This window comes from Cheilinus undulatus, linkage group 23 (genome assembly GCF_018320785.1).
Source record: "Cheilinus undulatus linkage group 23, ASM1832078v1, whole genome shotgun sequence".
NCBI classification, from domain to species: Eukaryota; Metazoa; Chordata; class Actinopteri; order Labriformes; family Labridae; genus Cheilinus; species Cheilinus undulatus.
In genome coordinates this window covers 18,130,544-18,157,983 of record NC_054887.1, presented here as the reverse complement: position 1 = coordinate 18,157,983, position 27,440 = coordinate 18,130,544, and the positions used below count along the sequence as shown (strand labels likewise).

At 39.4% G+C, this 27,440-nt stretch overlaps 1 protein-coding gene across 5 annotated transcripts in view; it reads left to right on the top strand.

The window, feature by feature from the left end:
- atp2b1a (ATPase plasma membrane Ca2+ transporting 1a) overlaps positions 1-25,933 on the top strand; it is a 71,352-nt gene extending 45,419 nt beyond the window's left edge. The window contains exons 6-22 of one of the 5 annotated variants that reach the window (XM_041780585.1): positions 1,830-1,991; positions 4,596-4,634; positions 7,605-7,760; positions 7,852-8,066; positions 8,341-8,583; positions 8,681-8,922; positions 9,370-9,607; positions 11,618-11,797; positions 11,888-11,975; positions 12,097-12,203; positions 14,342-14,533; positions 15,314-15,527; positions 15,612-15,823; positions 15,918-16,025; positions 17,764-17,952; positions 18,545-18,634; positions 23,340-25,933. In XM_041780585.1, the coding sequence (XP_041636519.1) occupies positions 1,830-1,991; positions 4,596-4,634; positions 7,605-7,760; positions 7,852-8,066; positions 8,341-8,583; positions 8,681-8,922; positions 9,370-9,607; positions 11,618-11,797; positions 11,888-11,975; positions 12,097-12,203; positions 14,342-14,533; positions 15,314-15,527; positions 15,612-15,823; positions 15,918-16,025; positions 17,764-17,952; positions 18,545-18,634; positions 23,340-23,747 (3,083 nt within the window). In that variant the 3' untranslated portion in view covers positions 23,748-25,933. Of the gene's footprint in view, positions 1-1,829; positions 1,992-4,595; positions 4,635-7,604; positions 7,761-7,851; positions 8,067-8,340; positions 8,584-8,680; positions 8,923-9,369; positions 9,608-11,617; positions 11,798-11,887; positions 11,976-12,096; positions 12,204-14,341; positions 14,534-15,313; positions 15,528-15,611; positions 15,824-15,917; positions 16,026-17,763; positions 17,953-18,544; positions 18,729-23,339 lie in introns of all 5 variants that reach the window. The other 4 variants (XM_041780589.1, XM_041780586.1, XM_041780587.1 and 1 more) reach the window with 4 other exon arrangements.
- The last annotated feature ends 1,507 nt before the right edge of the window (positions 25,934-27,440 follow it).

Sequence of the window (27,440 nt, the reverse complement as noted above, 5' to 3'; positions counted from 1 at the left end):
AGGAAACAACCTCATCTGCATTGCTGAATAACTGAGCTTCTGGGCTTGCACTGTGGCCAGGCTGACAGACATCTCTTGTTACTTGCTGGATTCCTGCAGATCCTTCAATAATCTTAAATTGTGCATTTGAAATTTAAGGTCTTAGAAAGTCTTAAAAAGTCTGATTTTACTAGTGAGATGTCTTCCAATTTAGAAGGCCCTTTGACTAAGACATGTTCTTCTTTTTCCAGCCAACCTCATACCATTTTAAATATCTTCCTCCACTAATTGTTGCATAATTTTTCTCCAGAATTCAGTGTTTTAAGTGTTTGATGTTCTCAATTTCCTGGGGGAGGATCCCCAGACCCCTCTGATTTTATCTGGCTCACTGTGATCATACACATTCTATACTGATGTAAAACAATTGTCAAGTTATCTAATATCTGGGCTACCAGCCTGCAATCTTAAAAGTCTGTGCAGCCCACCCTTATTTTAACAGGTTTTCCCTGACAAAAAGCATTATTCTGCTTTGATTGTTTTACTGTGTAGAATCAGCGTAGTACACCTGATAAAGGTGTTATGATGAATATCAGTTTAGGGCATTTTGATAGCATAGAGGCATTAAATGGGCCAGAAATCATCAAATTTGGGTGTTATGTCCTAATGTTTTCTCTGTTCAGGTCTTCAGAAGGTCTTAAAAAGTTTTTATAAGCATGTAGGAACCCTCTACTTGAAGTATACCTTGAACAACCCCCTTTAGAAATACCAAACTATCGCTTAAAGAAAGATATCACAGATTATACAAGGTGCCACATTTGAGACTGTTAAACAGACTTAAAAGCACAACATAAATGCAATGGAAAAGGAATAAAAACCGACACAGTTGAGCTACATTGAATCAAGGCAACAGATTCCTAATGGTATTTATTGTATGGGTTTTGAATAGTATTACTAAGTCTTATATGAAGAGAGACACAAGACTGACTTTTCTTTACTGGTTAAGATATTTTAATTTCCATGTGCATGAAGCCCTATCAGCACTGCTTGTTGAGTCTGACAGTTTATAACGGTTTACTATCATAGAGGAAGAAGGAGGAGAAGGACTCATAATAGGACAGGTAGTTTAGTTCATTTGAATTATTACTTACAACCCTCCAAGTGACAGGAGTACCCTCGGTATGTTTGTGTGCGTGTTACTCCACCACTGCTGTCTGATGTCCCTCAGCACCGGCTGTGTCTCTTCTGCCATCAGTCCTCTAAATGAAAGGAAAGCATCCTGTAATTGACACACAAATTCAAGAACTTTAATTGGCTTTCCATGTCTATTTCTTTTTAAATCTTTCCATTTTCTGTTCTTTTGTTTGTTTATCCCACAATTATCGACAAGATCTTTTCCCTGTGTTGTTAGAGTGATGGAGATATTAAACTCCTGTTGCCTCTCAAATTTCCATTAAGTCAAACACACCTACAATTGGATTTTGATTAAACGCTGGTGGTTGAAGGTTTGGAGGATCCTTGACTCGGTGACTGTGCTTCTTTTTCTCTTTACTTGCATGTGTGTCATTGCTTTTATATTGCATTTATTGCATTGTTTGTGTGGGGCTAAAGGCTGCACTTGTGAATCAGATTTTATACACTTTTTTTCAGAATTGAAGGAACCCAGCTGATAATTTATTTGAATCTCAAGAGAATGAGAATGAAATTAAAGTAGAAATTGATTCTGGCAGTGGCAAAGCTTCTGCAAAACAAAGTGAAACATGAATTACAAATCCCTTAGTGGGATACTTAAATGTGTTTTTCCTCCCTCATTTAATGAGTCATGTTTTATTTTTTCCTCCCTCTGTCCAAAGGCACCCATGTAATGGAAGGCTCAGGGAAAATGGTGGTCACTGCTGTGGGTGTCAACTCTCAAACTGGAATTATCTTCACTTTACTTGGGAGCGCCGAGGAGGATGACGACGACGAGGAGGAAAAGAAAAAGGAGAAGGAGGAGAAGAAAAAACAGAGAAAAAGTTAGTATCCTCACTGCTCATTCCCCCTCCACATAGCAGATGGACATGTTTGCATGCACATTTCAGTTTTTCTTACAAACAGATTCCATGATCTCCCTGGAGAGTGTTTTTGTCTAACATTAAAGCAGAAAGAGTTGAGTCAGGGCAGAAAAGCATTGTTGACTTGGTAGCAGGGTCACAAGCAAACAGGGTGTACTACCTATGTAAGTCTGGGTTGTCTCTTCAAGAGCCAGGCTGGAGATGTAAGGACCCATGGGTGGCCTGTTGCTGATTCTGCTAGACTTTATGAAAGCGGGGCATACATGGTGTGATTTTCAGCTGATTCAGACACAAATTTGAGTCACATGGCTCGCCTTGTCAACTTTTAGCCTGATTTTGCATCATTTGACGAGCAAAGTACAGGGGGACATGTTGGCCAACCACCACCTGATCATCTGCTCTCCCATCAGGTCGGATGGATTTCTGGCACGCTTGATATTTTGAGACCAGAGCCATGAGCAGATGTGGGGCATTTTTTCCTTTGTAAATTGTTGGACAACATCCTAAATCAATATGACAACAGCAGGAATCCCTTTTAGATGTGCTGTCTCCAACTGTAGTAAAGGAAGTAAACAAACAGGAAATAGGCCTACTGTACCTGTGGACGCCCAGCTGACAGAAATTTTGTTATTGATTAGCTGCTAGTTGTGTTTGCTGGCAATGCTGTTTATGTGCCTGTGAGAGAGAGATCAGTTTTTTTGCAATTTGTTGCTACTGGCTGATATTATAGCTGCTTCTCAAAGTTCAGGATCCTTCCTCTGTAGGAAGGATCTTCCCAAGTCGGATCCATTGGAAGTGAGTCCTTCCTGGCAACTGGGAAAAACACATTTGGAACAGGCTAGTGAGTGTGCATGATTACATCATTGGAATGGTTGTGCCATGTATCTGGTGGCAGCTTTTAGATTTACAGTTTTAAATTTTAAGTCATATTTTGACCTTTACAACTCATGGTTTTGACTTTTTATCTCATATTTTGATCTATTAAAATCAAATGTTAAATGTTATACCATATTTTGATAATAGTTCAAAAGTTTATTTCATAATTTGCCTTTTGAGAACATTATTTCAACTTTAAATTTCTTGTTTTGACTTTTTGAACGAATAAGTTTGACTTTTTATCTCAGATTTTGAGCCTTTATTCTTATAACTTTGACATTTTTCTAATCTCAAAATCATTTATCATAAGTGGTAAGTTTTTTCTTTCCATAATTTATAAGTGGTGAAGATGACGTTGACAGTTTATGGTTAAATGTTGACCATGTTTGACACCCCTATTATACCGTATATAATAATAAGAACATGATAATTATGATCTTTGCATCCTTGAAAATTCTGTGTTCGAAGGAGTACTGTAAATCCTTGGAAAATTTTTGAGGATCCTTGACATTGGAACAGTCCTCTAATGGCAGTCAACAACGTAGTATCCTTCATAATCCATCGTACCAGGATCCTTCCTTGGCTTTGAGAAACAGCATGTATTGCTTCAGCCTCCATGTGTGAGACTTTTCAAAGGAAGCTCCATCCACATTTGTTACAGTCCTGCTGCACATGAATTGTGACGAATCAGCCTCACAGTTTAAGCTGACATCACACCATGACTGAGTTGGCTTGAAATTGCACTGTGTATGCCCACTTTAAGGAATTTTGTCATTATTGATTGATCTGCTGAATATTTTCTTTGTTATAATATTCATAATATAAGAAAATATGTGATTTTTTTGCATGAAAAATTCCCTTCATATTATCCCTGAGCTGTCTTTCCCAAGTTTACGTCTTCTTGTCTTTTATCATCTGACCAGGAGTCCAATATAAGATTCAGTTTAACCTCACAATAGGCAAAGCAAACCTCAGACTTCTCATTTAAGAAGGTAGATCATGCTTTTGATAGAAAACCAAACATTTTTAGAGATGTTACAGTACCTATCAATTCAGTTAAAATGAATTTAAATAGACTATAAATAGATTAAGCAAAATAAATATTGTGATACTTTTTTTGTAGCCCGCAGAGGCATAAATTCTCCCAATTTAAGCAAAGATCTCAAAAAAGTTTTTATGAAATATTATCATGCCACTTTTTAAAAGAAAAAATGTTCATTTGATCGTAACAGTACAACCTCAAAATTAACAATTTTTACTTCTCTTTTTTTTTTTTTTTTTTTTTTTTGAGAAAAAAGAAGAAAAACACAATTTAAAAAATGACATTTTCCATTGACCTAATAAGATTAAGAAAATGATTTTTAAAAATGTGGCACAATCATCCTGGAAGCAGGAATGTGGTATGCATCAAATTGTAGACTGCTGTATCATTACAATCTTTTATCATTATAGTGCTGCTTTTGAGCTAGGTTTAAAATTGTAAACATTATAGGTAGTTTAGTGTTGATTCTAACAAAAAGAGACATTTCAGTGCTATAAAAACAGCAGTGGTTAACTCTCTTTGCTTTTGTCTTATTTAAGGAAAAAGTCATAATTATATAAGTTATATCCCACTATTTTAAATAGTGATTAATATAGCAGTTATTGTGTATTTACCACCGCTGACTCTATGTTATATAATCTCTGCAGACAAGAAGCAGGACGGATCTGTTGAAAATCGTAAGAAAGGTTAGTTTCTTGCCCACACACACTCACACACTCACCCTCTAGAACACACTTATAACCATATATAATTGTCTTACAGCTTAGCGCCTACATTTGTGCATTAGCCTTTAGCATTCTCCCATAGAAGCAGTAGTTTGTGTAGCCTCTGTTCAGATTACTCGGCTGCTCCAGTAAGGTGCTGCGTATTTCTGCATGATCCCAGTGCATGTGTACTTCTGGCTGTGGATGCCCCATCCATTGTACTGTCCATCCCTCCTCTCTGTCTTTCTCTCTCCTCTTCTCCCATCCTTCTCCGGCACATTGCGCTTTGAGCAGCAGGTGCTACTGAATCCAGTTATAGCGATTAGTGGTGAGGAGATTAAAGCCATGCAACAATTCTGGGGCCAGAACATCTGCTTTCCCACCCATCTCTCTCTCTCTGCGACTCTCCCTCCGGCCCCCACAATTTGATTTCTATTGACGTCCCAATCTGAACTATTCTGAGTCAAACTGTCACACTCACTCTGGTGCAATTTCAAACGGACAATGATAATAAGGCTCTCTTATTTTGGCGACTCAGCCAGCTAGCCCAGCTCGTAGCCCTGCCGGGACACTGTGATCAGTAGTGCTTGGGTCTGTGACCACAACCCTGGCGCTAGTCCCTGGTGCACAGATTCCCTCTGCCTGCCAGGAATCAACAGTAATCCTTTAGACTGAGATTACACAGGCCATGTAAGTGCAGAACAAGCCACAGTCCACAGCAGCTGCAGTAGCCCTTTGCTAATGCCCCTCCTCTTCCTGCTACATACATTCACACACAATGCCACGCTACAGGTCATGCCATAGTAAACAGAGCTTTTAGCATTGCCAAATTGGACACGGAGCTGCAGGAGCTTATAAAAAAGACACACAAACATAAACGGTCGTAAGTGAGACATGGCAGAAGATGTGTCAGTTTGTCCTGCAGCAGCAAAAGCAGCAGCAGCCACGTTAGCTTCAGTGCCCGGCAGAGCTAATGATTTTATCAAAGTGAGCGACACGACAGAGAGCAGCCCCCGCTGGCCCTGCCGGTTGCCTCTCCTCCCTCCTCTGCCATTAGAGGCACTGCGTCTCCAAGGTTACCTGGCTAGATGGAGGTTTGGGATTCCCGTCAGTCCTGCTTTGCACGGCAGGGGGGGTCCCTAGGGATGCTGAAGGAAGAGATGAAAGAGATTTATGGGAATTTAAACGGCAACAACTGCTGTGGAAGTAGGAGGCAATTCCTTAGACGCTGCTAGCTAGTTAACCTGTTCTTTAAATCTCTAGGTGGGCGTATGCTAATTACACTTCCAAATCTTTCTCCTAATTACTGAGCCGTCAGATCACAGCAAACATAATTACTGTGACATTTCCCAAGTTGCATGACAAAAAAGGAAGCATAAAAAACTTGTTTGATTGATGTGACATCTCTGCTCCCGTTTTTATTAAATCTCTTCTCCTGAATGTCATCTTGTAGTTTAGCATGCTCGGAAAAATCTTTCTGTGACTTGCTACATGCTGACAGGTCTGGCCACTGAATTGGCAGGGCCCCTGAAAAATTCAGTGAATGGGTTTACTTCAATTTGGAATTTTTAACCGCTTTTCATCACTGTTTCTTCCAATTTTGCCAGATTTGATTTCACACCAAACACAGTTTTAGCTACTTCTTAACTTCTTATCACTACTTTAGCCACCCTTTTTGCCAATTTTTGCAACTTTAAACCAGTTTTTGCCCTTCTTTAACCACTTTTCAATACTTTTTCTGACAATTCATGCCACTTTTAACCCAATTTTACATTTGTTTCCACATCCAACCCCTTTCTTGCTCCTTTTAAACCTCTATTCACTACTTCAGTTACCCATTTTGCCACTTTTTAACCACTTTTCACCACGTTTTACAGCCACTTTTGCCGCTTTTTTTCCTCTTCAAACCCAATTTTTGCTACTTTCTGACCTGTTTTCACTACTTCAGGCACCCATTTTTGCCACTTTTTAACCTTTTTTTTCACCACTTTTACAGCCAATTTTTCTACTTTTACAGCAATTTTTTTCACTTTTTCCTTTATTTGCCTGTTTTTGCTGCTCAGTTTTTGCCACTATTAACCAATTTTTGCTACTCTTTAACCACAATTTTTGCCACTTCAAACCAGTTTTGACAATTTTTTGCAGTAATTTTGCAATTACTTAATTATTTTCCTTTGAAGTTATTACCATGTCTTCCACTTAATTTTCCTTACAATTGTGCACATTATGGCTATGAAGCCATGAGGTCTTACATTACTTTCCAAATAGTTAAGTTCAGTGTGCCAACCTAAGTTGTTAATAATACTAAAAAAAAAAAGTGTTTTTAGAAAATGTGTTTACATTTTGAAAATGCTTTATTGTACTACATAATTAAATACATACTGCATAAATAAATACAATTCCCTCTTTTGTTGCTTTGATAGAAATGGTTATTGTTTGAGTTAAATATAAAATATGGTTATGTCACAGATTAACTTCACAATGGATTGTGGTTTTTCTGACCTCCATGGGCCCCCGAGTTGGCTGGGCTCCAAGAGGCTTTCCTTTTTATTCCCCCCTGACAGACAGCCTCGCCAGCTTATAACAAAAGAACTTTGGAGCAAAATTTAGTCCTAACCTGTTGTTCATTCAAAACTCAGCAAAGGAGAAATGTTTTTCCTACATTCAATTTATACTTACACTTGTTTAAAAGGGGATTTTTTTATTTTAAAACTTGGAAATTTAAGAAGAAAGAAGACCCTGAATCATCTTTTTTGGGTGCCTGAATGCTGCCCTTGTGTGTTCTTTTTCCATTATGCTTATTTTGTTACATCTGCTAGACTTGAGCTCTTTTCATGAATCCTGGAATCAGTTAGGCTGTGAAGACATTGAACACAATGTTACTATTGTATAAAACATCAAACGAGGTCATTTCTTTTAAGCGACATGTTTTCTCTTGCTCTGTTGCTGCAGCTAAAGCACAGGACGGCGCCGCGATGGAAATGCAGCCTCTAAACAGCGACGAGGGAGCCGATGCGGAGGAGAAGAAGAAAGCCAACCTGCCAAAGAAGGAGAAGTCTGTTCTGCAGGGCAAACTGACCAAACTAGCTGTCCAAATTGGCAAAGCAGGTATGTTGAATAACAACTTCTCATTTTTGCATACTTATTTTGTGTTTTCACTGCTTTATTTCTTGTTCATGTTGTCTCTCTTTCCCTTCAGGTCTGGTTATGTCAGCCATCACTGTTATCATCCTGGTGGTGCTGTTTGTAGTCGACACATTCTGGATCCAGAACCTGCCCTGGGTCAAGGACTGCACGCCCATTTATATCCAGTTTTTTGTGAAATTCTTCATCATTGGTGTCACCGTTTTGGTCGTGGCTGTTCCTGAAGGCCTTCCTCTTGCAGTAACCATCTCCTTGGCTTATTCAGTAAAGGTAAATTAACCTGTATCAAGTGTTGACAAGCTTATTCTTTAGCCTATTAAAACTAGCAAGCAAGGCAATTAGGCCAAGGAGACTGTGCTAACTGATGCGCTAAAGCTAAGCCAAGAGGGCTTTAGTCTAGTCAGGAGCTGCTAATTTAGTCATGCTGCCTTTAACTGCATTTATTTGACAACCTAAAAGTGAAAGTGCACCTTTAAATTTCTATTTCCTCATCCTGAATGAAGTCATTTTAAAATATTTTACATACTGTGTCATATTTTGTCAGAAAATGATGAAAGATAACAACCTTGTGCGACACTTGGATGCCTGTGAGACCATGGGCAACGCTACAGCCATCTGCTCAGACAAAACCGGCACACTCACCATGAACCGCATGACCGTTGTGCAGGCCTACCTCGCTGAAAAGCACTACAAGAAAGTCCCTGAACCAGAGAACATCCCCCCCTCCATCTTAGACATTTTGATTCTGGGCATTGCCGTCAACTGCGCCTACACTACAAAAATCATGGTAAGTCTAAGGAGAGGAATCTGGCTTTATAAAATCATGTAGCACAGTGATTTTCCCTCACTGACTCCTTTTTTTTTTTTTTTTTTTTTTAATTCAGCCTCCAGAGAAAGAAGGCGGCCTTCCTCGACAGGTGGGCAACAAAACCGAATGTGCCTTGCTTGGCTTTTCCAACGACCTGAAGCGGGACTACCAGGCTATTCGTAATGAAATCCCTGAAGAAAAACTATACAAAGTCTACACCTTTAACTCAGTCAGAAAATCTATGAGCTCTGTGTTGAAGATGGCAGATGGCAGCTACCGCATGTTCAGCAAAGGGGCCTCAGAAATCCTCCTTAAAAAGTAAGAATAACATCTAGCTCTCTGCACATTTCTACTATAAATATATGCTTTGTTGTTTGACCTCTTCTGATAGCATAGTTTACTAGATTTGTTCTCCTTGCTCTAGCCGGCCCGAGTTTGCAGCAAATGATATGTGCTTAAGCAGCTAAGAAGTTCAAGTGCATCCCACCCAAGCCCCTTACTTTGCGACTTAAAAACAGGCACTGAGAAAATGAGCCGGTAACAACTCAGTAAGCTTCTTAACCAAGCAGGCTTCTTTTTAACCCACAGAGGGCTTAGAGCGGCTTCTTACCACTGCAGCTCACCATCCAAACTCTTTGTCTTCTCCATGGCCTTAGTTGTATCAGTGTTATTTTCTGCTTTTATGATTTGGTACATATTTCTACACTTGTCCTCTTTCTCCCCACATTTTTTGTATTAATTATCATATCCCCTGTAAACCTCCAGGTGCTATAAAATCCTGACAGCAAACGGTGAGTCCAAGGTATTCCGCCCGCGGGACAGAGACGACATGGTAAAGAAAGTGATCGAGCCCATGGCCTCAGAGGGCCTGAGGACCATCTGCCTTGCATACAGGGACTTCCCTGCCTCTGAGGGGGAACCTGACTGGGACAATGAAAACGACATCCTCACTGGACTGACCTGTATCTGCGTGGTGGGCATCGAAGACCCCGTAAGACCTGAGGTTAGTAGTTTAACACACAAGGATCACTACAAGCAGGATTTTAAGTTAAAGAAAAGTTTTAATCAAAACAGGAGTCAGCTTTTATTTTAAAAAATCTTACCTGTCAGTGAAACAGATTTCACAAGTGTCTTTTATTTCCCGTGATTGCATAAATGTTGTTGTGGACAAACTGAAGTTCAGTGCCTTTTTAGGGGCACGGTGTAACATCAGGAGCTCTTGGATCTATGTCCACAGCCGGGACTTAAAGTGCTTGCAGAGCTTGCAACCTCAGTGTCAGAGCACTTCTTGCCAGTGTTTATTGATACTCAGTTATGAAAGTTGAGTTCCTCTTTCCTCAGTTATATTTAAATAGCTCTGTGTGCTTCGTATTTCATTTTTTCAAGGAAATATCACAAAGAAAACATGCAAATAATGTAAACAAATCCTGTTGTGGATTAGAAGCATGCTGATGCCCTGGTCTCCCTAACATTGTTCCTGTAGAGTGATGCAGGTGGTGGCACCTGATCATGATTGATTTACACATCAGGCAAATGTCTAAAAACAAAGGAAACTATCCAGGGTCGCTACATTATACTTCTGAATAATGTAACAGTAGTGGTTTCTCCTTGTTTTGTTGTTTTTTTTTCAAGGATTGTTTGTAGAGACAAAAAAGCAGTTTTACAGTGGTCACATCAGACTGCAGGCATCTGATACTAAAGTAGTTGCTTGATTTACAGTTATAGTCACTACATATGAACACTTCATAGTCTGAGAAATACTGGGGATGCACTGATAAACACTACTATCAGGTAACAGATGCTAAGTACCAGTACTCATAAAACATTGCAGATACTGTACTTGTTAGCCTCTTATCATTTGAGCAGGTAGGCAAAGATGGAGCAAGTTGTCTACAGTTTGTTAATACTTAATTATAAATAAGGATGACAAAGTCAAACAGACTATAAACTGTGCTGCTTAATTCTCAAGGGATTGGGTGAGGAATGCCTGTTACTCGGTACATGGTATTCTCTTCTGTCTTTCGGTTCATTTCTTTTTTTATTGGTTTCCCATGGTTGTTTCCATGATTATATACAAGGCTAACCATCTCTGACTCTATCTGTGCTACTTTTTTCCTGTCTTTTTGTAATTGGCCCAACATTATTCTATTTGTAATTCATTTTCTTCCCCAAGTATCAAAAGAAAAAAAAGAAAAATAAAACTTAGCAGTCTGTAGAAGCCGCTCCTGAAGGCATTCGTGTTATGGAGTGGAAAAGGAAGTAGAAACAATTAAATGTAGAAAAAGTTGGTGTACTTTTTTTGCCCCAAAGGCAGTCTTTACATTGACATTTTTATCAACAACAAAGGGGGACTATACAGAGAAACCATCTTTTTATTCCTGCCTGATTTCTGCATTACTTGTATACAGAAACATGTATTTGTTGGAATATTAGGTTTTTGGTACCAGAAAGTCTGACTCATTCATGCAGTTCCTCTTTTCTTCCTCATTCCCACACATGGAAAACCACTAGATGGACACTTCTTATGGATCAAACTGGCAGCTTAATTGATTTCTACTGTCCTACAGTCGAGAATTTCAGAGCTCTCTGAGAGAAGCAAAAAAAAGGTTTGATGAGGGATGCAGCATCAGCCATTTTTAAGTAGGAGTAGCTTCACTTTGGTGCAGGCATATCCTGATAATTTATGATACAAGTGCTTTTAAAGGAGTGGTTCCACTGTGGGGCAAAGATATGAATGTTCAAAATAGTTTTATTATTTGCTTTGGTTTTCTGCCATGTTAATGCCTGGCCTGTAGCACTTACTCATTTTGTTTGCTTGAAACATCTGCCTTTTGTTTAATTAAAGCAGTGAAACTCTCCCACGCTGTTGCTGCGTGATCCGTTAGCTGAGAATGATGCTCATGTCCTTCTCAGAAAACAGACTTGTTAAATTTAGTGTTGAAGTAGGAAATTATAAGCTAGATAAATTTGATGTTTTTTAAAAAATGTGCATTTTTTTTGTTTGGTTTTCCAGGTACCCGATGCCATCAGGAAGTGCCAGCGCGCTGGCATCACGGTACGGATGGTGACCGGTGACAACATAAACACGGCTCGAGCCATCGCCACCAAGTGTGGTATCCTGCAGCCTGGAGATGACTTCCTCTGCCTGGAAGGAAAAGAGTTCAATCGCAGGATACGCAATGAAAAAGGAGAGGTGTGTGTCAGTAAAATATCCTCTGTACTTCAGAGAGAGAATCAAAATGTTTTAGTGTGATTCTATCAGAGTTTTTTCTCATATTTTTAGATTGAACAAGAGAGAATCGACAAGATTTGGCCCAAACTACGAGTGCTGGCTCGCTCCTCCCCCACAGACAAACACACACTAGTTAAAGGTAAATCTGTTTTTTTTTTTTTTTTGGGTTGTTGTTTGTTTGTTTGTCCATCCCAATTTTGCTAGTGTATTGTCATAGAATGCAGAATTTAATATTAAGAATTATCTTTTTTTCTTTCTAGGTATTATTGACAGCACAGTAATAGAGCAAAGACAAGTGGTAGCAGTAACAGGAGACGGTACCAATGACGGTCCTGCCTTGAAGAAAGCTGATGTTGGCTTTGCCATGGTGAGATTTCTCTCCTTTTACCATCCCAGTTTTAAAGATATATCTATAACAAATCAACTTCAACACATCAAAATTAAGAATCACTAAATGGTTCCCTTGGATCCTTAAAAAATCTTTGAAGTCGTCAGTGAGATATTCAAGATTTAGCATAAAGAGTCTCACATAGTCTTATTTTACTTTTGAGAGGATTTAGATTTTAACAACACTTTGACTGGGACATGTCTCAGTAATACATTATCACATCTTAACTGTCATCAGTGTTGTACAGGGTTTTTTTTTTCTCTTTTGGTGGATTTGCTTGTTCACATCACAGTTCACTGTTTTGACTGCAGTGTTTTAGGAGCATTTGAAAACACAAGCAAGAAAAGGAGGGAGAAGAAGATGGGAAAATGCAAGGTCTGGGAAATTTGCCTTGAAGAGTAGAAAAAAACTGAAATGAAGGGAATGCTTTTCACTGCAAACAATTGTTATGAAGCAGCATTAATGATGTGCAAAAAAATATGTAGAAACAAGACTTTTTCAGTGGAAACTAGGGGTCAGCTGGTTGTCTGCCTGGCTGATAATCGGGTCAGTATTCAGCATTTGGCTGAATATCTTTATCCCTGTCAACGTTTTACTTTACTGATAGTCTATAAAAATCATACATCTGGCTCTGATTTCACTCTTGTCAGTTTCAATCTGAATCAATCTAATCAGTCTAAATGAGCCACACCTTTACCATTATAGCATTTAAGTGATGTACACATTATTGTGTCAGTATTTATTATCCAGCATTATATATTTTTTTGAAAGGCAGTTTTACTGTTATCACATTCAGTATATTTTTTCATATTTATATGACTTATACTTGTATTAAGGGCTCAACATTTACACCTACCAACTAGCAAAATGCAGGTGGATCTCAGCTGTGGCATGTAACAGAATGAATTTATCACTGGCAATCTATGCTTCACTTAACCTGACACGCCAGATAGATTTGTTTCACACATCCATCTGTAAAACCTCTCATACACAGCATTTGGGAAAGGGCAGAGCCTTAAAAATACTCGGAGGGTCAATTAGAGCAACAAAATGTGACTTAGCCGCTGCCAAGGAGTAAACACCATAGAGAACTACATAACGCGAACCATGGCGACTGTAGATATGTCAGTACACGACTTCCATTGTTTTTGAAAACAAAACAACTTAATGTTGTTCCTTGTACTTCTTTTAACAAAGAAATGCCAAGTTCTGATAAAACTTGTGCGATAGCAGCATCCACGCTAATCTCTTCCAAAATAATTTCACCGGCCTCTTCTCGCTGCTTGCTTACGTCACAACTCTCCCGCGCCCAAAAGTACTGCCCCTCATCGCTGATTGGTCCTGTCACTTTCTAACCGGGCCCAAATGGTCCAGACAGGAGCTTTGCAAGATGGATGGATAGCTTTTTTATTTTTTTTTAAATAAACAGTTGATATAAGAAAAAATCTAAGAATAATCGTGTTTTTGTTGTCATTTATCTCACTTCAAAGGAATAAAATTGGTATAGGTATAAGGGGAGAGCTTATATTGATCGAGTGGATCAATCCCATACCAAATATACCTCATTTGGCATATGAAATGTAATTTCCAAGCCACAAAATCGAGGCTAGCAAAAATGCTGAGTGGCTAGTAACTCTGCAAAACTAGCTACGGTGGCTAGTGAGCAAAAAAGTTAATGTAAAGCCCTGCTTGTTTCGGAGTTCTTTTATACTGTGGTTTTGCTTCTTTTTAAAGTGAAAACTGGAGCATTTGTAGAACTAATTATTACACATGAACTGTAAAAGACGTACAGTTTTCAAAGAAAGAAACTGTCCTTCACTGATGTTGTACTTGTTCATCTTGAGTTATTAGCAATGAAGAATTATTGCTTTATCTTAATGACAGTTTTGTTCTTTCACATATTGTGAATCAAAATTTGAATTTACTAATGGCTCATTTTTACTGCAAATGCATATTTACAGTAACATCCAAATATCAGTTATCAGGCTCATAAGTTACTCTTATCAGTGTCAGACTTCACCCTAATAAACAATATCAGTCAACCCCTACTAGAAACATTAAAATGTGAATATTTGTGATAAAGGCATTGTCTTTATCCTCCTCTCTCTCATCTCCAGGGTATAGCCGGCACAGATGTAGCCAAGGAAGCATCTGACATCATCCTAACCGACGACAACTTCTCTAGCATCGTCAAAGCTGTCATGTGGGGCCGAAACGTCTACGACAGCATCTCAAAGTTCCTCCAGTTTCAGCTCACAGTCAACGTGGTGGCCGTCATCGTAGCGTTTACAGGAGCCTGCATTACCCAGGTTAGCATGGGGCCAAGCAGATCCTGCCTCACTTTGACAGAAACTGCCTCGGTCCGCAGTGTGAGGGTGGTTTTTTGAGCTGTGAGAAGTTTTGTTCTCTAGTTCACACTTTGACTCAGCAGCCATGGAATTGGTACAGCTGGCAGCAACAGACTGAGATTACATAAGCTTTATCTCACATGCTGGAAGTTTTCAGTTCGAGGTCTCTTAAGTGCAGATCCAGCTGTCAAATTGGAGAGGAGAGGCAGGGTCTGGGTTTATGGTGAAAATACAGGAGCTGGCTCATTTGATGTATTTTGTTCCTAAAGAGGCTTATTTATTTTTAGTCTCAGTGTATTAAAAATAATAAGTATAGTAGTAGAAATTCCATAATTATTTGTTAAATCCTGTCTGTTTTAGGCTGCATGAGCTGTGATCTTAAGCTTTGTGATTTTTCTGCTTCTTTAATCAGAATAATGTAGATCTGTGTCACAAATTCAGTTTATTTCTTACACTTAATTTTCTTAAACGAAATCCCTGATTAATTCTTGACCATGCTGACAAAAGTAGGTGCAGAGACCAAATTACTCATGTCAAACACACGCCCTTCTATGCTCACGTTGCTGCAGCTTGTAAACATGCGATCAGCCATCCAGAAGAAGACAAAATAAATTGTTTTCCATGAGTAATTTGGTTCATGTCAATCTTAGTTATTTCTGATAAATGGCCTGAATTTTCAATGACAGTGATGCAAATCTTTCCTCATCTAATCTCTCTGTCCCCATCGCTCTCTGCCTTCAGGACTCCCCGCTGAAAGCCGTACAGATGTTATGGGTTAACCTCATCATGGACACCTTTGCTTCGCTCGCTCTGGCCACAGAGCCCCCCACAGAAGCCCTGCTGCTAAGGAAGCCATATGGCCGCAACAAGCCACTCATCTCCCGCACCATGATGAAGAACATCCTGGGTCAGGGAGTTTACCAGCTGGTCATCATCTTCACTCTGCTCTTTGCGGGTAAAAAACCTGAAATTCCTTGTATAATCAGCACAAAGAAACAAAGAAATCAATGCAATTTTTAGATAAATTCTCTTCTTGCAGGGGAGAAAATGTTTGACATTGACAGTGGCAGGAATGCACCCCTTCACGCACCGCCGTCCGAACACTACACCATCGTCTTTAACACTTTTGTGCTGATGCAGCTTTTCAACGAAATCAATGCCCGCAAGATTCATGGCGAGAGGAACGTCTTTGAAGGCATCTTCAACAACATTATTTTCTGTAGTATTGTCTTTGGTACCTTCATTATTCAGGTAAACATGCTGAAAAAAATTAAACAAGCAATAGGAAACACTAAACCTAAGAGCTACCTCTCTAATAATTCTGTTTCTGTTTCTGTTTCTATAGATCGTTATCGTGCAGTTTGGAGGGAAGCCATTCAGCTGCGTGGCTCTGACCATCGACCAATGGCTGTGGTGCACTTTCTTAGGCTTTGGCTCTTTACTATGGGGACAGGTAGGATGACACAGTGATGCTGGGCTTAAAAATGTTGTGAAACACTGCCCCCTTGTGTAAAAAGTGGATAAGTGGGTGTATAAAAGAGGAGAAGCATTGCAGTACTTCCTGCTGCTGTATCTTAGAGTACAAGTTGGATCAAGAGATCATCTAGTGTAGTTATTCATATTTCATAATCGCTTGTTCGTATTTTGACAGCAAACAGGGCTACCACTCCTCTATAGAATGTGAAGGCAAACTGTGACATGTTAGGGGTCTGTCCTTGTTTTACCAGTGTTTGGAAATGCCTACTAGTGAGTAAGCACGGCTATATTTAACATATATAACATATGCTTTACCATAAAATCCAGAATATAAGTCGCCTCTGTATTAAAGCTGCAGTCTGCTTATTGTATTTTCTGGGAAGGGGAAAATGGTTTAAATCAGTGGTTCTTAAGTGGTCATGCCTCAGGACCCTCAGGATCCTTATTAAGCTATCAAGACCCCGTTTTTCTGATTTCTTTTTAATTATATTTATTTAATAAAACACATTGCTGTTTAGACTTTAGACAGTACAGATTATGACAAAACAAAGACTGAAGAAAATACCCCAAAGCTTCTGGAAAAGCATCATACAAATGAACATTTTCTGAGACAGATAAAATCCCAAAAGTTTCCAGGAAGGTTGCCAAAATCCCCTGATGATTCCAATGAAAATTCTGGGAAACCTAGCAGGAAAGGCTGCTGAAAGGTTTTGTGAATATGCAAATAGTTACTTTTGAAAATGCCAAGTGTTCCTGGTTCCCTGGGACATTTCATAAGATTTACAGTAAAAGTCCCAGAGAATATTTTCAAACATTTTTTTGGAAAATTCCCACAGAATTCTCCCAAAAATTGAGGAGAAATTACTTTAAGTTTTGTTAAAGGTCTACAGGGAAATTCCTCAAAGATTTCAAGAAGATTGATAATAAAATCGCATAAATAGTCAACCATTCAAGTCAGGATTTAATAGATACACCTTTGGCAGCAATCCAAGCCCTGACTTTCAATTTTCAATTACCTTTTCTCTAAGTTTCTTAGAGTGTTCTTTGGTCTTTATGGTGTAATGGTAGACAGGAATACTGAATAACCAGTGATTGGACCTTCCAGACACATGCATCTTTATACTACAATCACTTGAGAGACATTCACTGTAAAAATAAAAAAAAATGTAATAAAAGCCAAATTATATTGATCATGACTGATTTGTAAAATCTGTAAAACAGTAAAATACCCAAGAGGGGGAATATTTTTTATAGGCACTATAGTAGTTGCAGGCTAACTTTTATGAATGGTGTGTTTCTGTGTTGTTCAGAAAAATGTTGGGAGAAGGAGGAAAATATTGAGTGAACACTTGTGACTGAAACAATCACAGGATGATACGACTTATTCCTAAATGTTTCTGTGTTCATTCAGATGTTCATTAAGCTTGGTGGTAAACACTATCATGTTAAGATACTTTGCTGTAATCACTTCCTTATCAGAACCAGTACACAAAGTGTTATAATTTGTACGTGTCTTACTCAACTCTGGGATGATCTTTGTGAGACAGAGCAGATGACGTCAAACTGGGTGCCTCAGCTGTCAGAGCAGCTTATTTCAGGGCAATGCTGCCTGAAACTTGGCTCGTTCTGCCGTAATTAGATGTCAACTCACCACGCTAAGCGATGTAACACCGTCTTTCGTCAGTGCTTCTCATGTAAACCTTCATGTCTCCCAGGTAATCTCCTCGATACCCACCAGCCGCTTAAAATTCTTAAAAACTGCAGGACATGGCACGCAAAAGGAGGAGATTCCAGACGAGGAGCTGGAGGAGCTGGAGGACATGGACGAGATCGACCACGCTGAGCGGGAGCTTCGCCGCGGCCAGATCCTCTGGTTCAGGGGCCTGAATCGAATCCAAACTCAGGTAACGACTCATGTGCCGTCCTGTGCACCACTCACACCACACAACACCAAGGGAATCAAAAGCCATAAATCTTTTTAACTCTCTATTGCTCCTCCAGCTTAAAATCTTTCTCTCGGCACTCTTTAAGAATGGCTTGTGCCCTAAAAACAAACCCTCTAATTTTTTCTCCTGTTCTGCTTTTGAGCTAAAGCGGGTGTCTATGCCTTATTTTCTCTGACTGGGTTTATGTAGACTAGTTTGAAGGTACTGATGAGAAGCGATTGGATTTGGATGGAAAGCACGCTAAAAGAGCTGAAAGGAGGATTGGCATGGCTATAGCCAGGAGGGATTCTGCAGAGAAAAGAGTGAAGTGAAGGGAGGTCAGATTTTGGAGTCCCTTCAATCAGTGCCTTTAAACCCGACCGATCCCTCCCCCTTTTCCCTCTCTCTTTTAACTACAATGCCAATTCCAAGTGACATTTTCCTATGGTTATTGGTGCCTTTTCTTTATTTTTCTCTCTTTTCTCTCTCCTCTGGCTGTGTTGTGTTTTTATTTTCCTCTGGGCCTCTTTGTTTTTTTGTTTCTCCTGTCACGCTGTCTGATTCTTTGCAGATGGATGTAGTGAGTGCGTTCCAGAGTGGAACTTCCTTTCAGGGGGCTCTAAGGCGGCAGGCCTCCAACTCCAGCCAACAACAGCACGATGTAACCAATGTTTCTAGCCCTACACATGTAGCCTTTTCTACTACTACTACCACTACTGCCACTGCCGCCAACTCCGCTTCTGCCACTGTGGGGTGTGAGTGCGTGTTCTCCTCTAGTGCATGAGACTTTTATTTTATTTATTACTTCTTCTGTTCCTCTAACATCTTCCTCCTCGCTGACACTTTTGACTCTCTCATGCTCCTCCTAATACCTCCCTCCCCTTGTTCTCTTTGACAAAAACAACACCAAAAGTACCACATCTTCCATAATGCTTCGATAACACAGCTGTGATATCTATATATCTATGTATGTACTCTGTAACAAGGTGTTTATCTCTGTGTCATCATGTTTTCTGTTCTGCTTCCGCTTCGGTCTCAAAAACTTGAGGAAAAAAGGTTTTACTGTTATCTCATTGACCAAAACAACCCATGACATTCTGAATTCAGGTTTTGTCTGCAGCTGCCTCAGTCTGCTCTGTGCCCCCTGTAGCACCCATGGGTCTGTGTCGCAGCTTTCTTAGTCCCTAATCGGGTAAATGTTTTGAGTATACGCCCATGATCACGGCCTAAAACAGTAGAGACAAACCATCACATCGAATATATCTCAAAGACGTGGATTCTCAGTAAGTCCAGTGATATAACATCTGTTTTTTCTGCAGATGCGGAGCATTATGGGGTGTGTAATGAAACAGGGTGGCAATGGAGAGGCTTGTTTGGATGCAGAATTTTTAAGTGTTTTTCAGCCTTTATGCCATAATTTGAGGAAGAAGGGCGGATCCAGAGGATTTCAAGACCTCTACAGCCTTTGACAATCATTTTTTTCTCTTTCAGATCTTCCCAGGAAGAGCAGCAATGATTTAAGAATGTGAAGCAGATGTTTCCAAGCATATTTAATTGAATAAATGTCTGCTTTTGAATGTAAACATGTGGGAGTTTCAGCAGATTTAATGTTGTTTGATAATGCACTATTGTTTTGTTCTGAGATGGCACTAGAGATGAGACATTTGTGGACTTTTCTTAACTATGAACCTTTTCTTCCAGGTACCCTTTTAAAGCCTTTTTCCCCCTTTTGAATACTTGTTTGTTGGCAGAATGTATCCACCCACATTCCCTTAAAAATTACGACTGACCCCCCACATATTCTTCTTTAGATTCTGTGAAATGTGTCATGGGCTATACTCAAAGGTTTACTACCATTGAACACAAGGTAGCGCCGCGCTCTGCATGGGTTCAAAGTCTCTGGTCTCGTTTGTGAGTTTTCTCTCGTTGTGCTGTTTTTTCTGACATTTAAAAAACAACCAGCTTGTAGACATGCTTGGCTGCCGCAGCTTTTTGTTGTTTTTGACTCCACAAACATGAGCTGTAACTGATCACCCCTCTCTGTATGTCTTTCTGTCTCTTATCCTCATCTTTCTGTCCTCTTTATCTCTAATCTTCTTTCTGTCCTGTCTTTCTCTATAATCAATACTAAGCATGTCAAACAACAGTAAAACACTCGCCCAGCCTCTGTCCTTTTTTCTCTTGATGCCTTCTTGTCTAAAGAATAGCATCCTTTTCATCTCTTGATTCTTTTGCATTCTGATTAATCCGACATAGAGACATCTACCGAGTGTTTTGTGAAGTCTTACTACCGAACTCACAAAAAATCAAACAAAACACACATTGCATCAGGTTTGAAACTGGTTTGTACACTTTCTCAAGACTTTCTTGACTCTTCTTCATCAGTTTGGATTAACACTTCAATTTAGATTAATTATATGATAGAGAATCATATATTAGTGTGAGGTTGAATAGTCATTTCGGATCGGACCAGCTTTAAATCTGATTAATTTTCATTCATTTGGTGCACTTATGTCTGTTAGAAGTGGATGTAGCGTCTTGGTTTCAGAAGGGAAGCCAGAGCTAAATTGGCTTAATGCTGCATTTTTTTCTAATTGCCACCAGAGGGCAACACCACCAGTTGCAAAATCACCCTACTTATCATTTATTTTATCACCTTGACGATCATTTTCTAACTCAGTGGTTCATCATTTCTCCTTGGGTCATCACATTTGTATAAAAAAAAAAAAATCTCCCAACTTGAGACCCAACAGTGATGCATCATTGTTAAAATGTAACAATTACAGCCAGAAACTTCTATTTTTATGCAGTTTAAGCAACAGGCCTTTGAATTAAAAAATAAGTGTCTAACCATAATTTAGTTAAATGTGTAAACTTACTATGATATCCCTGAGAGCAGACAAAGCCTCATGTACCCCCTACAGATATGCCAAGTTGGGAACCACTGGTTTCTCATGATGGAAACAAACGTTCTTATTGATTATATGGACCAATCGCTAGTTTTAGTCTATTTAGATGCAGCATGGTGTTCTTTTAGTTAATTGTAGTCCTATTTCAAGGCAAACAGTAGATACGGTATGCTCTAGGGTTACTTGGCTACATGCAAAGGCATGTCCAGAAATTGGCCATGGGTGGTAACTGCTTTCCTTAAAATCTTAATAGCCAATAGTCTTTTGGTGCCAGCCCCAAAATACAAACTTACTGTTAGCTATTTGCCTTGTTAGAAGAAGAACTGTTTTAAAGTCAACTCCAGTGTAAATTTTGACAGCTATTTTTATGGTAAGCACTGTTCACATGGGATTGGTGTTCCCTCTGGACCTCTGATAATTGTGAATTACCCCCATATGTCAGTGTTTGCTGTGGTGCATTTGCACTGGATGAGTGAAGTCTGTCGAATTGACAGACATTTTAAATGAAAACATGAAGGTGAAGGTGCAGCATGGAATTTTTACTCTGCAAATAACAGACATGGTTGATTCAAAAAGGATTTAAGACACAGTACTGTGTGATTATTACAAATAACCAGAAGTCCCGAGGTAATACTAATCCTGTGCGAATAGTGATTTAGTTTTTTAGTAGATAAAAAAATATATACCATAAAAAAAATCATTACATTTCAGTCAGAACTTCAAGCAGAAATTCTCTTTGCCTGAATCTGGTGCCAAATCTCACTTGTGCTGTTTTGACAGATTTACCTACATTGGAGAATTATCATGGATTTTGAATACCAATGAAAACCGAATAAAATTTTAGTCTCAGTTTAGTCTTCTTCGTTAAAACAAAACTTACTTTTTGTTAGTTTTTGTCATCAAAGATCTCTTTGTTGCCAGTCTTAGTCTTAGTCTCATCTTTTTTATAGATAAAAGGGGTTGACGACCAACATGTTTTATCATAGTTTTGGTTGATGAAATTAACATAGTCAACTTTTTGGACTGTGTCTTCATTGCAGTATGGCACATTTCCTAGAGTTAACAATTAGAATTGTACCTTTTGGTATTTATCTTGTATTTGAGTCTTTAAAGAATTAAGCTAAGACTTTTATGCCATTTTTAACTTTTAAAGTTAAGAAAAAAACTAAACACATGCATATCGATTATTCTGTAAGTTAGCTTTATGAATGAACTGAAATGGAATGCAGCTAACTGTTGCATCTACAACCTGTCTGAAACCTTAACTTTCTCTGCTATGATTGACTTGTTCCATGCAAGCTATTTCTGTTTGGTCGTTAACGTTAGGAAAAAATACATTAGGAAAAAAGGATACAACGGGGTTTTTAGCCTGATTTATGCTTCTGTGTTAAAGCTACACCTTAGCCTGTACCGTAGGTCAATGTAGCCCTGAACCCCACACAGAGGCCTGTTTACATGGCTGATCTGCAGTTCCTGATTCTTGTCACTCAGTGGCCAAGTGAATGCCCCCCAAAAATTTTCCATCCTCTCCCTTAGCTGATTAAGCTCTGATGTCTTTTCTCTTTTCTTCGTGGCAATAACTGCTGGTCAATATTTATCAGTTACAACCCCAACATATTTTGCTCACTTTCATTTGCCATGGTTTCCTGGAGACAAATGACTGGGAAATGTGGGCACAGGACTTGGAACTGGCCTTAAAATATCAGACATCTGAGTAATGTTCTGATGGAGTATTGTAGAACGATGCACACATTACAACTCACAAGTTTGTAGAGCTTACAGTGGTGTCATCGCTAAAGCGTAAACTCGACACAGAATCATAAACCAGGCTTTAAAGACCAAAAAAAATTTGATTTAAAAGTTATGTACTGTAGCATAAATGTAAAAGGGAGACAGAAAAGGATAATCAATATTCATTCAAACTTCATGCCACCCCTCTATAAGTCAGTGCTGCATTGAACACTCCCTGTGATTACAAAGTTCCTACCTGATGGATTTGTAACTTAGGATAGTGGCGGGACTATTTGTCCTTTATGTCCAAATATAAAAAGCTGGTTTAAAAAAAAACAAACAAGAGCCAAACATGGATGATGCCCTGTAATCATGACACAAGCAGGACAGAGAATGGCTTAGACTGACAGAAAATGAGACACAGAGAAATAAATGAACCTGAAATGAATGCAGCTGAATATTTATGCTCCTGTTTACACTTTTGGCCCTCAACTACGGTCTGGACAGTGAGTAGGAATAATGCTAAACATAACTGCACACCTGCACGTTTCTCTCAGAGTTTCCCCCTCACGATAGATTTTTGCCCCTGAAACTCACCGATTATTGACCCAGTAAAACTGTGCCCTGGTTGTTGATCATTATTAATGTTGTGGAGTTAAATTGTAACATGCAGGTTCGTCCTTGCTAAATGAGACTAAATGTCCCGCCTCTCCTCCCTCCCTGCAGATCCGGGTGGTGAATGCATTCCGCAGCTCCATCTCCCTCTATGAGGGGCTGGAGAAGCCTGAGTCGCGAACATCCATCCACAACTTCATGACCCACCCTGAGTTCCGGATAGAGGACTCTGAGCCCCACATCCCCCTCATAGACGACACAGACGCAGAGGACGACGCCCCAACCAAGCGCAACTCCGCCAGCCCCCGCAACGCCACACCCACGCCGCCTTCACCAACACCCACGCCCACCACCACCACCACCAACGCCCCCACCACCACCACGCCGGTCTCACCCTCCCCGAACCAGAACAATAACGCTGTGGAGAGCAGCAACCACCTCCTTCCGGGAGGTCCCCCCAAATCAGGAACCCCCTCGGCCCCAGGGAGCCCGCTACACAGCCTGGAGACGTCCCTTTGATCTGAGACCTCCACACGACGACGTCACCACCACCTTTTTGCCCGCCACCAAGGAGCTCGACTCGGACGCAGCGAACACTCGGAGAGAAGAGAGGGAGGGGCCTGGAAGAGAGTGGGGTCCTGCGTGAGCTCAGCTCGGGGCCGGACTACGAGAACAGCAAACATTCAGAGGAATGTACGGCTTGGTGTGGATGCTTTGGTCTTCTTTTCTTTTGGTTCTTCTTAAAAACCCCGCTGCGACACGAGGACTCTGTCTCCACCCCTCCCTCCTTTTTGTTTTTCTCGGTAAACAAGGGGTGATCATAAACTCAGATTGAAAGTGACCTGTTTTTATTATTCTATTGTTATTATTATTATTATTTGAATTGAGAAGGGGAGGAGCTCCTCCTGGCTTGAAGATCATCTGAAAGAAATCTGAAAGAACCTTTTAGCTTCTCTTTTATCTGAATGGTGTTGTATATTTATCTCTTTGGCCCTTTGCTCATTCAAAACTTATTTCTGCTCCATTGGCTGTTAATATTTTGAGTTATTTATGTTTTTGGAAAAAAGCAGGTCTGTTTACAAAGTTTGTAGATACTTTTTTTCTGTTTGTAGGCAAAGAGCTTCCTGATGTATGATGCAGAAAACTGGGACAGAATAAAAAAATGAATGAGAGGATTATTTCAGATACTGCTGTATTTTCAGGAAAAAAGGGTGTTTCTATTGAAACTTAACTATTTTTGCCTGCAAGTTTTATTTGTTATATATTTGTAGATAAATGTAGAACCTTCTAGCCAAACCGATAAACACTAAGGCTTGTATAGAGAAGAGGACCAGGGTCCGGGGCGCGGCATTTTCACAGGAACACAGGGACGGGAAAGACGATTTGGGGCCTCTGTCCATTAACATTGCTATAAATATATTTACTTCTTCCATTTCTTCGATAGTTTTTCATGTGCACAAAAACCTTCTGGAGTTCTGGATTCTCTTTTCATTCATTATGTTGTGTTCAAAGATTTCCACATGTTGAAAGCTTAACTCATTAAAAGGGAGTTTAAAATGCACCAGGCTCCATATTTAGCACGCATCTCAGGGTGAGAAGCAGAATCGAGCCAACAGCTGGAGCCTAAAACAAAGTCGTACCTCAGAGGCAGATAAGAGGTGTTAATGATGTCACTTTTTACAGGAAGTAAAGGCTTTTCTTTGGGATTTTTGAGGTTTTCCAACATTTTGGCTAGGGATGTGCATTCTAAGTAAAATTGCTATTTTACTCACTGGCAAGTTAATTAAGAACATTTGAATTTCATGCAGATTGACCAGGATGAGTTCTTTAGTTTGATGCTAACACATAATGGAAATTCCCCTTAATGTGCTAACAGAGTTAGCATTATATCATGGTCATTTGAGCTTAAACCAGTTGTTCCCACTTTCTTTCCTTAGGGCCCTACTACTCGTATCTAAGAAAAATAAGCCTCCCAAGGACCTAGCTGGAAAAATTAAACACATTTTTTGTTGTTTTCATAGACAAAATTCCAACAAAGATCTTTTCATTGATCATTTACATAATGTTAGGTAAAATAGATGGTTCTTTAAGTCTCTGTAAAGTGAAATCCAAACTTCTTAGCAAGTGTCTTCACACACCAGATATGTTGGAACAAGGTTGCTGTAAGCATGTGATAACCCTGAGATCTATGTGTGACTGAACTTTTTTATTTAGACTGCTGAAAGTTGTTCACATCTTTCCTGGCTTTGTATTATTTGGGCAGGGAAAATATAGGAGCCCATGACATCACCAGTCTTGATAGGGAAATACCTTGCACCCCTAACGCTACATGATGTAAAACCACAGAGCAGTTCATCCCAATACAGTCTGATATCAGCTACTGTCACAGACTTTATTCTAAGTTGTGACTGGGAATTATCCCACCCCCTTAATGCTACAACGATATAAAATCCCAAGCAGTTCTCCTCAGTACAGTCGGTTGTTAGCTGATGTCATTGCCTCCATTAAAAATTAACAGCCTACTACGCCTACTAGTTAATGGCCTATGGGTCATTAAAAGTATCTTAACCAAGAGATTTGTTCCAGAAAACAGTAAATTTAATAACCTACCTCTGTCACTGCTCTGGTACAGAGCCAGGCCATGCCACACTGTTAAGAAGCTTTTTTTGGGGGGGGGGTTTCTTTTTTTCCTCAAGGATTGTATTTCTCATGAGTGGGCATGGCTTCAGCTCATTCTACTGACACGCCCACACCATCCTAGCAGATTTTACTTCCTCATTTTTCAGGATTTTGAAGCTTAATTTTATAAACTTAGAGATGTTTTTCATGACTGAAATTTGGTCTGGTGGTTCATAAAACAGTAACCTGCCATACCACAAACTGAAATACAGATTTTTTTAATCACTTTACAGGGACTTTAAGTTCTACTTCTTAGCATCTCCATGGTGTGCATCGATAAACTGTCATGTGACACAGATGCATGCTTCTTTTGTTATTTAATGATGGCTACCAAACAGCTGTCAGATGCACAGCAGCCACTGTTTGGCGGTGGTGCTCCATTCTAATCTGAAAATTATAGATGTTTGTTTTTATTATTAAAATAATTGGCTATCAGATATTCATTTGGATTTCTTTCATTATGTGCTCTATTTGAAACAGGCTGATTGACATGAAAATTGATGTTGCTTCCAGCTGATTATTGCACGGTCTGGCTAAAGTGTTTTGCCAAAATCATCACAAACACTCAAGAAACTTTAGAGTTAACAGCTTTTTTAATCTTGCCCTTAGTTGTGAGCTGTCCTATTACTTTACAATAAGAAGTTGATGTTGACTAAACATGAATGTGCCTTGGCTACAATAACATTCTAGCTAGCGCCACCTGCAGGATACTTTTAGGTAACTATTGCTCTCCAGCTTGAAGCACTGTTCTCATCATTCTAACAGCGTTTCTCTTTGGGATGCTTGTTAAATATGGACCCTAGCTGTCATTTGTATAAAAATTTGGATGCGTTTTAAGTTTTTTAAGTCCCCTGCCAATGTACAATAATGACATTTGTTTACTCAGGCATAGAAAAGTATTTAATTTAAAAGGAATCTATAGAGGGAGGACCTTTTAACTACAGACTTTGTGTATTTAGATAGTAAAACATTGTCCTGGTTTAAACAAAAAAAACGACAAAAAAACAAGTGAATTATTTTCTTATTTCATCCAAAGCACGCCTTAGGAATTAATTTGACTCCTCTGATTTCTGATTTGTCGACATTTTAAGAATCAAGAGCAGAGGGGAGAAAAACAATTATTTTGTCTTCTGTCAGACTCCTTTCATCATGAATAACTGTTGCTGCATTTGATTTGTTTGTAAGATATTTTTGACACCTGATGTACTGGAAACGCTAAAGAATTGGACATGTGCATTTTTCAAGAATAAAGACTAGGCATACACTGGTATCTATCTGCACAGGGTACTTTATTTCATAGCGTTCCTCGGGGGAAAGAGAATTTTGATACAAATCCTGATAAAGAAAATGTACCTTTGTATTTTTATGACGATACTGATGATACCTTTCATCACACTAAACCGATTTTGGATGATTTGACACCAATCACGTTCTATGGGGGAGGGTTTTTGGCCACTAAAAATGTGTGTTGTTCTGGAATCTTCATCTCAGGGTGCAAATGGTGTGAGAGAGAACAAGGCCTCTTTTTGAGTT